Raw genomic sequence first — 12,701 nt, forward strand, 5'->3', positions numbered from 1 at the left:
AAAACAAGGCTAGAATAATATATCTACAGATCAAAACTGAAACTTTTGACCAGCGTGATGACAGCAATTTCTTTCCCAAAACCAAGCCCAGAACAGAATTCTGTGAATGTGACCCTGCAGATGTTGTTGGACTCCCAATTGCAATCAGACCCAGTCCACATATCCTATGGTCAGGGATGGTGGAGGGCCACAGCTCCTCATCCAAATAAACAGCTTCATCCAGATGGAACTTTCCAACAAAGAAAAGGTCCCTGAATCAGTAAGAGAAAAATGTGGTCTTCCCTGCTTGCTAATGCACAATGGGGAAAAGGTGCAGACCAAATTATCTGTATTCTGCAGTCACTGCACAAGTGAACAAGAGAGCCCCTATCCTAAACATTTGTTAAAAATAAAACGTAAAATAGAGAAGGGTTAGCTAAAAAGAGGATGTGCCACACATATGACATTGATTGAGAGAATTGGATTTTGTGGTGCTCATCAGACTTTCCTTCATCTCTGCCAGTAAAAAAGCCTCCATTTTATGAGCTTGCTGCTCCATTTTAGGTGCTAAACATAATCTTGAAACTACTGCACTGACTCACAAATAATTTCATTGCCTTACTTGGCTGCAGTCTGAAATCACTAGGAGATGCACAGATCTGATTCAACAGCTTTTAAATTAAGAAAAACCTAAGTAACAACCCAATTATGTGGAAGCTGCTAATGGTGGTTGATTAAGTCAGCATTCTTGCACAGACACCCAGCCCACATCCTCTCCCAATTTCTAGATCTTTTGCAGTGAAAAGAGACAGGATTTTCAGAGCTCAAAGCACTGGCTCTGTGATACAAGACAGAGATGCTAGAGACAGGGCAATGCAGCAGAGGATGGAGCAAATCCAACACTAAGACACTGATGCTACTCAGCTTTCAAATATCACTACTGTTTTACTAGAACTGAGTCTTAGCACATTCAACCAAGTAACAGCTGCATTATACCAGGGTGGTTGCTGCCCTTTCTGTGGTTGAGATTAAGTACGTATGTGGGGTGCATAATGATTCTTTCCAGGTGAATAGATTGCTATGAGCAGGGCCTCTCTCTCTCTCTCTCTCTCTCTCCATTATCAGCATAATCACTAACATATCTGTTTTACCAGATTGCCATTATAAATATAGCGCATAATAAGCAGAAGTGACTTTACTTCAATCATCATCATCTTATGGACGAAAACATCATCCACCTTTGCTTTTTAACAACAATAGACTGTGTGGGTTACTTTTTATAGAGAAATATATATGTACAGTACCCATGATTTAAAATTGTGCACACTGAATCTGCAAACAGGATCAGCAGTAAAAATCAGACACACAATGGAAAAGGTTGCAGGGAGGACCTATTATTATCTGTCAAGACTCGTGTTGGTAACATTTTTTAATTGATCTGCAAGGGTGACTTAAAAGGTTTGTGTTTCCTCATAAGCACATTAATAATACCATTTACTAATTTTAAGCCATTCTCCATTTACTCACTTCACTGCAAGCCAAGCCTGTACTAATACAAGTCATACTTACAATGCTGTTGTTGAGGGTGACATTATTGGTGTACAGATACTCAATGACTGCGAGGAACACCTCTGGCTGCACGTGGCTCAGGATCAGTGGGGCTTGTATCTCCTGGGGCTGGCTTAACATTGCATGGAGTGCCTGGCAGCGGGAAGTGAGGAGGCAGCGATGGGCAAAGATTTCCTTCTGCTCTCTGCCTACCAGAAATGTCACATCACTGTGGGAAAACAGGCAATGAGTTTACCATGCACACTTCTCAACATCCTGCCCTGCTCTCCCCTTTCTCCAGCTACTCTCCCCATTGAGAACCATCTTGCAGAGTTCAGCTGGCCTGCGCTCAAAGAAAATTTGCAGTAGGTGTGCTTGAATACATGAAAAAGGTGTCCTGTTTGAAGTCCGAACAGGACAGGGAACACATTTCTCCCCCCCCTCCCCAAAGAAAGGACAATCACATCTTTCTAGGGACAGGTGGCAACCCGAGTGCCAGATTTAGTCCTAGAATAAATGAAGCAGTAATAGTAATCCATCAAGCAGAGAGCCTTCTCTTCAGCACCGCGTGAACAAAGACAGTCACCATACAGAAAGAATGGAGTAAGAGCTTTGCAGACAGAGGATGTGACATTAACCTCAAAAGTTCTCATTTTAGAAATAAAGCATAAAGCACTTGAATGGGGCTTTTAATTGCGCACTTGGTTTCCTGCTGTTCCTCCTCAGTTTCAGCAAACTCAGTAAATACACTATCTGGGCTGCATGTATTGTTTCCTGGGGTCGAACTACATGTTACAACATAAGAACCCTGCTGGATCAGGCTGAAGGCCCATCAAGTCCATCATCACGCTCTCTCAGTGGCTAAACAGATGCCCCAGCGGAGTTCACAAGTAATAGCACTCTCCCCATTTGTGCTGATATTCAGAGGCATGCCACCTCCAGAATCATGGCCGGAAGCCACAGATAGCCTTATCCTCTATGAATTTGTTTAACCCCCTTTTAAAGCCTTCTATGTTTGTGGCCATTATTACGTGTAATTATATCCTGTAATACTACAAATTACAGGTGTGGGTGACTCTAATCTGATCCAGAACCAAACCAGGGGGGGGGGGGAAATCCCCTTACAACTCCACCCCTTCAGTGCTGGGTTTGAGCTGCAGGGGGTGGGGAAGGGGACACATACTGGAAATTTGGGTAAAAAATGCACGAATGCAGGCACATCTATGTAGCTCATGTAACGTACATACTGGCTTGCTTTTCTCCACCCCAGTGTGACCTGGATGGGACTCTGAAGGGTGGGTGGGCATAGAGCCTGAGGTGGATCAGGAAGCAACAGCATGGCAAAAAAAGATGAATAAGTTTAACACAAGTGGCTGCACATGACTGGATCAGCATGAAGTAGAAGTGGAATAATTTGGCAATCTACATGGGCTTAAGTAAAGCAGCCACCTGATGCTTACTTCTGTGTTCCAAGTAGTGTTATGAATTGCCCAATTGTATATGTAAGGGCACCAGAGTTATAGAAAGGGACTGCTACAGTTGCTTTGAGTCGAAGCACGGATGTAGGAAGATTTCCCTGCCACATTACAGTACACGGGTATGTGAACCCAGGTAGCCACAGCAGGGCCTGTTCTGTAACTGACTTCACTTCACTTCATTTTCCATTACCTTAGCGGCTTTCTCGCTGACCTCTATGTACCAGAAAACTAATCTGCATTTTTGACTCACACCTGTTCGTAAAATGTCAATTCCTCTGAAACAAAACAATAATCTCAGTTGCTAACTACACCAACGCAAACAGCCGCAGTAGCATATTATAGAAAGTATCAGTTGCTAAATAAGCTGCACTTTCCCTGGGCTTTTCCCAGCCCTGAGCTAGCACCAGTTGAATAATATCATGCAGGTGGCAGCCTTGCTGCAGGAGGGCAGGGGGACATCAACACTTGAAAGTAAAAGCAGGGGACACACATGTTCCATTGTTGAAGATGGAGTGTAAACCAAATCAATATAAAGTGAAAGTACCACAAAATAGCATCCACTACTGTAGACCAAAGGAGGCAGCCTTCTGTTATATGTCTTTTTATTAGTGAGAAGCACTCCGCCTCTAAAGAAGATATTGCACTCATATAATTTTTGTTATAATGATTGGTGATGATATTGTTATTGTAATAATAATAATAATAATAATGATACTCTATGATGCTATGTGCAACTAATTAAGTCATAGGTGCTATCCATAGGAGGCTGGAATATTCACACAAGCACATTCATGGGCATAGCCAGGGTTGTTGGGGGGGCAGACCTTTTGTTGGGAGGCAGAACCCCCGTTTACTATGTATTTCTATTGATTTTTATTGATTATGGGGGGCAACTGCCCCTCCCTGCCTCCCCCCTTGGCTACTCCAATGAGCACATTCCATTCAGCACTCTCGTTCACAATGGACATGCTAATGGGGAGGAGAAAATATCATTTTTTTCAATGACAACATAATATAGTTTGACAGCTAGGAAAATGCAGTATTCATTCAGCAATGGCTCTGAATCCCCAAGGAACAAACAGGAATCAACACTGTGCAAAACCAAACAAACAATCTCTCTGGAAAGACCCTCAGTGGAGGAATAAAATGGTCTCCTCACATGCAGTTGGGATAGCTCCTCACCAACACTACTGCAATGTACAAATACAATCTGCTTAAAATCTCCTTGCAAATTTGGGGGACTTTAAAAAAAATAATCAAAGTGATGCAGAAATATGATGGATTGAAATTACGTATGGAAAAATGAGAAACTGATAAAAACTGAAATTTCATCTAGAATGTAGAGGCAGGCTCCTCTATATTCAGTAACCACATAATGCAATTCTGTATGGTAAGCCCCTAGAAAAATCCTTTATATCCTGACCAAATTCTTCATGGGAAGAGAATCTTCACTTGTCTCATGCAATCCCCGATTGCTATATCTCTAAATTAGATTTTGTAATAGGAAAAGATCCTGTTTATTACAGATGAAAATCATACAATGTGACCACTGTACCAGTAGCAAAATTCGGATAGGGAAAGCATTTAGAAAAACACATCTTGATAGTTCCAAAAAGCAAGGCAACCCACATTGAATAAGGAGGGAAATCTCCACCTCAAATTCTGCTTAAGTATCAGCCATTTCTGATAGCTTGGAGGACAAAAAATGATTATCGGTTCTAAGATGAATTAAGCGTATGAAGTAATACTAAGAAACTAATTAATGCATTGATCCTCAAACTTTTACTCAACCAGCATTAACAGATTAGGGCATTAGCACTGACTGAAGGGCATTCACAGATTAGGACATTAGCACAAACTGAAGCTCCAATTTTTAAATGAATTTCACAGGATTAATGCCCATCTCATGTTGTATGTAATATCAAGTAAGCAATCAAGGAAGTAGGGCTGAGAATCCTTTGAGAGAAGCCTAGCTTCAGTCCTGGGCCCATCATCTGAGGCACAGATGAGGTAACATGACATATACACAGAAGCTCAATTTGATCAATAAAACAGGTGAAAGCAGCTAATTGTTTCAAAATGTTGTTGTCCATGTAGCACAGTGATGGCCAAACTTGGCCCTCCAGCTGTTTTGGGACTACAGTTCCCATCATCCCTGACCACTGGTCCTGTTAGCTAGGGATGATGGGAGTTGTAGTCTCAAAAAGAGCTGGAGGGCCAGGTTTGGCCATCACTGATGTAGCACCTCTAAACATAGATCGGGAGCGGGTTGTGAAGGGCCAATCATCACTGTCGGGAAATGGGAGTGTGCTCAGGCACTGCATAATAGGAATCAAGAGATAATAGGTTCTCCGTGCAGTTAAGAGCTATTACATGGAACCTTTTTAAGTACCAAGTTCCCGGTAAGTAGTACTTCACTCAAGAGGGTAGCATCTTTGGAGAGGATGCTTATGATGCTTCTCTTCAATAACTATTACCTAACAGGTATCAGTATAAACACAGAAAATCCAGTGGATGTTAACTAGCAAAGGCATTCTTGGTACAGGGGGCTGAAGCCCTGAGTCTTTTGTATGGGCCCCCATATCTCCGGTCCTTTTGTGCAGGGCCCCCCATTTTAAAATGCAGGATGTGCATCTAAGTGCAGCAATGGTTAGACCTGAGCCACCTACCAGCTTCAATTGTCTAAAGGTACCCTATAATATTCATGCAAGGTTGTTGCTGATCTGTTTCGTGACCCTTTAAGTACCTAGCAACACTATTGTTAATCAGAGTGGTCAGCAGGACATGGCAGCATGTTGCCAAAATAATCCCACATTTGTTAAAAGCAAGATGTTGGTGTGGACAGCTCACTGGCCTGGCCTGTAAATTGTGCTCAAGGCTACACCAGTGTTTCTCCCCCTTGTTTATGAAAGATAGATTCTGGTGTTACACGGAAGGCAAAGCTGTGACTCAGAAAGAGGCAGATAACAAGGTGTAAAAGACCCAATGTGGAGTGCTATGGTGCCATGATGGGGATCCTAGCATGGACAGGGCCCTTACCTTGGGCAGGGCAATGGATGAAAGGTAGGAATCTGCCACTCCATACATCCCCAGCCCCTTGTAGGATTGCTCTGCTCTGCCCATCAGTTGGACCAGTTTTGTCAACCTGGCACCTTCCAGTTGTTCTGAACTGCAAGCAGGCTGGGGGTGATAGGAGTTGACGGTCAAAACATCTAGAGGGCATCACACTGGTGAAGTAAAGGCTATATTGTATGATATTTTGGGTAGCCAAAGCATTCCCAGCTGACACAATAATGCACAGCCAATCACTCATGCTGTGCTTCTGGTATATATGGTTTCACCTTTACTATCATCTCCACATGAAAAAACAACAACAGAAAAGCTCATAGGAACAGTTGACCCATGCCTTAATAACATCTTTTGTATTCTAATCTGCTTATTTATTTCACACACAAAATATACCACTTGATTATAGAAAAAAGCATCAGAGCAGTTTACAAAAAGATAAAGTAATAGACTTATCACTAAAAAGTTTACAACTGTGATTTAAAAACAAACTGTTCCAATCTCCCTCCCAATAATGCATACAAAAAATATTTCACCAGATTATTTGCACCTGGGTGCGAGGATAATTGTCCTTTCTTTGATAATTTTAAAACCTTTTTCAGATATCCCCTCCCACTTTTCATGATCCCTAAAAGCAGAGGATCCAAGATAACACCATCATATGTGGTATCATTCACCGCAGTATTTCTGTACTGCTTCCAAACATGTAACGCTTCCCTGACAGTCATGAGCCAAATCTGCAAGAGAGATTGGCAGATAGTGGAGCAGGGTGGGGTCTGTTTCTTCTCTTCACAGTGACCCAGTATTATGAATCTTCCCAGCTCAACAGCCTGGCAGAGCTAACTTAAAACCTGCTCTCCAGTTTACCTCCCTGTTGCGGCCTTCACTCCCAGCTCCACCTTGATCCCCAGGCTCTCTTAGCTGGGTCTTCCAGCTGGCTCACCTGAACTGTGGGTTGTTGATGAGAGTCCTGAGGGCGGCAGCAAAGGCAGCTGAATCCCCTAGCAGGACAGCTGAGCAAGGAGAGGCCATAGTTAGGGAATGGGCTCCGGTTCAGGATCAGGACCAGGCCTAGGAGAGCAGGGCAGCAGGCACGCTCAGGGGCTCAGCGGGGGCTTCCTTGGCCTGGCTGTCTGTGATAAAGATATAGCTGAGAGAAGTCACGGCTGGCTGGGCGCTCAGCTGCAAAGCAGGAATGCAGAGAAAGGCCAGAAAAGGGGGAAGCAACATAGCTCATTGCCAGGCAACAGCAGCTGCCCAGGCCCTAAAATCCAGCTGCTCTGGGAGGGACCACAAAAATCCTGAAGGGAAAGGCTTTTGTAAAAAGAGGGAGCAACGCGCCAAAACAGGCTGGAGAATGTGGAAAAATGAGAGGGTGGGGGTTAAATAAAAAAGGAAAGGGGGATATACTCATTCCAGGAGCTGTCTTAAGCAAGCAAACTGGACCTTTGTGTGTTGAGGAAACTGCCTGCATGGGGTTGGTTTTTTTTTGGGGGGGGGGGAGATCAGAACCGGCTCAAACTTGGCAGGAGCTCATCCTTGGCATGGGGAGGTCACAGGCCTGCCAGCTCCTCTGTCAGCGAAATGAAAATGACACATCTCTGCATCTGGTATCCTCAGTGTTTCTGCTTTGCCACAGAGTTGCTAAGGTCTTTTGCATAATTTCCTGAAGGCATATAGAAATGATTGCTTCATTGTCGCAGAATGCATGTGTGTGTGCACATGTGACAAGAGAGATTGTGATGTGTTGAGGTCATATGACATCCACGTATAACAGACTCCAGCACTATCTTTCTGTCAGTAGTAGCTCAGGCCAATGCAGAGGTGTAGATTGGGTGGGGGAAGGTGAGTGGAAATGTTTAGGATCATAGTGTTGTAAATAAAAATATTTACAACACTATGATAGTAGTGTTGTAAATAAGTAAGCTAGTAAGCTTGATCTTTATTGATCTGTTGCAACAGGGTACCCCCCTCACACGCAGGAGAGGAAGAGGACCCAGAACAATGGCCTGCAAGGCCTTATAAAGACTTTTGAAATTCCCCTTCTCTAGATCAGGACCACCCCCAGAAACATTATGCATACATCACAGAAGGGGTGTAACCTAAGACCACCCCTCAGATACATCCCACCTACATCACAGAAATTTAAATGTTGTTTTTCTCTTCTCCTTGTTTATCTCCTGTCTAGCAGGTTCCTTGATTGGATTTTCTGGGGAGCCTGGCCATTCTTTTGTAATGCTAAAATACTTATTTCCTGGGCCAGGTCACAGGCTCACACCTTATTCAAACACAGATTAAAGGAAGAGACAATGGGGAGGCTTTTCCATTTTTAACCTTGCAGAGAAAGGATTTGGTCAGTTTAGGAATCAAAATGGTTCCACGTTGGCCTTCCTGTACTGATCTATGTATGTGCAGTTATGAACATTACTATATATCTAAAACCATAAAATTCCTATCACAATATTCCCCCCTTTGGGGCTAGAATTTTTCTTAAAAATTTTTTGCCCCACAAATAATAACATCGTATGTTGTAGATGGATGTCTTTGTATGAATATATCATATAAAAATAACACATGTTGCATTTTGCTACTAATTACTTGTGGCATTCTAACACTTTGGGAGAGACCATTTACTCAATAGTGTTCTATGCTTTACACCTAGCAGGAAGGTAAGGTCCACTAATGACTGAAAAGTGCAGTTTGCTTCCCCCCCGCCATTTTAGTGTTCTCAGGTGTCAAGGTAGCTCTTATGTGGTCTCACACTGACATAGTGCTACAGCAACACATCCTTTCTGTTGAATCCCCTCAGGGCTTTCATTTAACCATGTCGCCTGGCATTCACCATAGCTGGCACAGGTTTTGGGCATCTCGTGAGGGAGAGGTCTTCGCCTTGGCCTTTAGCTATGGGATTTTATTATAGGCTGTGGTCTTGGGCTCATGAGAAGTTGCTCACTTGCACTTAAAGGACCAAAAAGCTAATTGCAGCCTGGATACACTTGCCCAATTCAAACTGAGTCCAATTTGAATTTATCTTGCCCCATGGTTCTCAACTCTTCAAACCAATCTGTTAAAAGAAAACCATTCTTAACAAGGGCAGTTGTCCAAATAAGTCAATTTAAGTCTATAAGGGATCATTCCTGCTAAACCAAAGCATATCCACCTTCATGTTTCTTAGAAGCTTCTCCTTGGTAAAGCAAGTTTAGGGAAAGTTGGCAGAGTGCCAGGTGGAACAATGAAATGTGGTTATAAATTGAGACTACACAATAGTGTGAGCTATTAGAAAGTATAAAATGCATGAGAATTCTCCATTGGTGTGTAAGCAATAAGACATTAAACATAAAAACAGTTACACACAGAAAAAAAAAATTGCCCCCCTTTGTGGAAATCACACTGTCAGACACATTTCAACATTCTTACATAATAACACATAATACAAAACAAAATAATTAAATATCTGTTGCATATCTTGACACAATTGTGATCTTTTACGTATGTATCTTTTGAATCCTGGAGCAGAGGCTTGAGGTTCAAGTGAAAAAATGTCCTTGCAATTCAACTCCTCCCCCCTTTGTCAGTTCAACCCCTCCCCCCTCAGTCTATAGCCTTTGAAAGAGATAACTGTGGGCACTTTGAAAACTCTGGTGTTGCAGGTCTTGTGAGTTGAGGGGTTGTTGCTGCTTTTCATCATTGCACATCTGTAGAAGTGATATCCTGTAAGGGGGCAGGGTTTTGGGGAGACTTAAAAACACAGTTAGACAAGAAGGATGTCCTCCAGTTTCCATGGGAAGCTGCAAATAATAAAAAATCTTAGCGCATTAAGCATTTTATTTATTTCAATATTATTATCACATTTCCACATAATTACTGTTATTATCTGCTAAGTTTGTTTGCTTTCCTTCACTTAATTTTTGTTGTTGTTGTTCTTTTCATATTATAAAATAAAAAATTACTCCACATGTATAGAAAGAGAACTGTAAAAATACAAAGGTTAAAAAATAAAAAGACAGCAAAAAATTAATTACCAGTTAGATGAAAATGGACTTGACACAAAGACATCAGATTCAGAAAATAACTATTATTAAATAGTACAAAGATATTATCAAAACCACACAGATTACTACTGGACTGGGGGGGGAAAGGGAAAACAATGGGGAAAACTTAAAATTCACCATGTGCTATCCAATAAAAGAACTTCATGAAACTGACTTTCAACATGTGATGAACATGTCCCCAAAGTAAAACACACACACACAAATGACCTATGAGGAACCGAAAATAAATAAATGCTAAGACACACAATTAATAAGCAACCTGAAGTAATCTGTTTTGGCATTCTAACATCCCAAATGAAAATAAAAGAGTGTTTCTTGATGTGACAACATCAGCTGTAATGTTAATACTGGGAAATGAGTTAATACCAATAAAAAAATGAATGGCAATTTTAAAGTTGTGCAGGTACCTTGCACCAGCCAAAATGACAGAATTAGTAAGAAATGCTCAAACAATGTTTGGTTGTGCTTCGATTAACTTCATAGACATCATGGAGAAACTGATTAAATAAATGAAAACAGATTATTTGTAACTTTAAAAAAAATGTCAAAGGCACAAAGAGATAGAGGTCACTAATACAGCAGGGATTCAGACTTGTTTCACAGAACAGAAAGAAAGTTGCTGTTTGGCTTTTAGGGAAGAAAGACAAAAGAGAAACAAATGCAATTACTTTTTATAGAGTATTTAAATCACTGTTTGCATCCCCTCATTATCATTTGTGCTGTGGGAGAAAAGAAAGGACACTCTGTTAAAAGGGAAAATTATTTCATGTGAGAGGTCTGTCAGGAAGTGCTGTTCCTAAAATGCATAGGCATATACACACACACACACAAAAAAAAAAACAAAAACAAAAACAAAAACTTATAAAATTTAAATTCCATTGGGAGGCGAACCTTTTGTTAGCCCCTGGGGCAAGACATTAAGGGTGATTTCCCTCAATGGTTCCAAATTTTACATAAGGAAATTTGTATAGGTTTCAGGCTCTCCAAACCTTCTCTCTCCCCCCTCCTTTCTCTCTCTCTCTCTTTTGTAAGCTGATCTAGCCTCTGTGCATGTGCAGAGTTCATGCCTCAGCAAACCTTTTATACAATTGAAAATGTTGCATCTTTTGGCTCAATTAGAATAAGGAAGGGAAAGGTAAGGAGTAGATTTTAAAAATAGGGTTAGATTTTAAAACAAAAAAGAGAAACTCAGCAATTCAAGTATTCACCATTCAGCCCAAGCAAACTGAGACTGCTTCCTTTATGTACAGGAAAGGGCTATCATTATTGGTCATTTTATCTGGTCATTCGCGGAACAATCAACCGCTCTCTTATTTATGAGTAAAAATGGCCAGGTAAGGAGTGGTTTTTTAAAATAGGGTTAGATTTTAAAACAAAAAAGAGAAACTCAGCAATTCAAGTATTCACCATTCAGCCCAAGCTTCCTTTATGTACAGGAAAGGGCTAATATCCCTCTGGCCATTCGCGGAACAATCAACCGCTCTCTTATTTATGAGTAAAAATGGCCAGAGCGTTAGAATTCATAGGATTTTTTAACATTCTCAGTCATTTCAGCCTTACCATTTGCAGACAAAAAATTATTATTATTATTATTAATATTATTATTTTCTGCGCCTTAATTTACAGGAATGGCCAAGGCTAATTGTACTTGATTATTCATTTGTATGTGCTTAAACTTTGAATTGACTTTTAAGTTTGATTAAAAAAAATAGTAGACAAAATGATAAATACTGTAATCACTCAAATGCTTGATATTACCAGTTGTGCTTCAAAACATCATGGCTTTTACCTCTCACCTTTTAAAACTAAAAAGCAAAGCTAGGCTGAATTTCAACTCCATTACCACACCAGAATTTAAGAATTACCCTCCAATGCTTGCAGACACATGGTCTTCCACACAGCCACAAATTGGGAGAGTTGAAAGGGACCCTGGGGTCATCTAGTCCAACCCTCCAAAATATAGGGTTCACAGCAAGATTTCGCAGCAAGATTTGTACTACCAGAAACACACACATTCACCTCTCACCTTTAAAAACAAAGAGCAATCTGGGCTGGATTTCAACTCATCAGCCACAAATTGGGAAAGTTGAAAGGGACCTGGGGTCATCTAGTCCAACCCTAAAATACAGGGTTCATAGCAAGATTTGTACTACCAGAAACACACACATACTTATGTACACAGACACAACTGGGGAACAGATCACAAGCCATGCGCCTATCACAAACCATGCGCCTATCATGTACTAAGGAAAAGGAAAATAAAAGTACCCAATTCTATACAGATCTTGAAGCTAGTTTGAGTGAGTGTTTACTTCCTTAGACTAAAGAGTGAAAATTCCTATAGAAATTATCTTTAAAAGAAGATTGAAGTTAACATTTTTCCTAAGATAGGGAGAGGATCTTTTATAAAGCAAAGTTTAAACAGCCATAGATTTGATTTAAAAGGAATACAAGAGTGAACAATTTTTCCTGAACTTGCAGAGGAATAGTAAGCCTAATTTATGCCCCCCCCCTTTGCAGTTTCCTTTAAAGGAAGCTTACTCGGGAGTAAATTTACCTGGCACAGAATAAGAAGGAG

The 12,701-nt window shown here is 41.0% G+C and overlaps 1 protein-coding gene across 1 annotated transcript in view; it reads right to left on the reverse strand.

Moving 5' to 3' along the window:
• Positions 1–7,458, reverse strand: part of BTBD19 (BTB domain containing 19) — a 51,977-nt gene extending 44,519 nt beyond the window's left edge. The window contains exons 1-2 of the mRNA XM_081193242.1: positions 7,015–7,458; positions 1,549–1,756 (exon numbers count right to left, since the gene is read on the reverse strand). Coding sequence (XP_081049368.1) covers positions 1,549–1,756; positions 7,015–7,103 — 297 coding nt within the window. The 5' untranslated portion in view covers positions 7,104–7,458. The remainder of the gene's footprint in view (positions 1–1,548; positions 1,757–7,014) is intronic.
• Between the last annotated feature and the right edge of the window lie 5,243 nt (positions 7,459–12,701).

Source organism: Podarcis bocagei, assembly GCF_964188305.1.
Source record: "Podarcis bocagei genome assembly, chromosome: 5".
Lineage (NCBI taxonomy): Eukaryota > Metazoa > Chordata > Lepidosauria > Squamata > Lacertidae > Podarcis > Podarcis bocagei.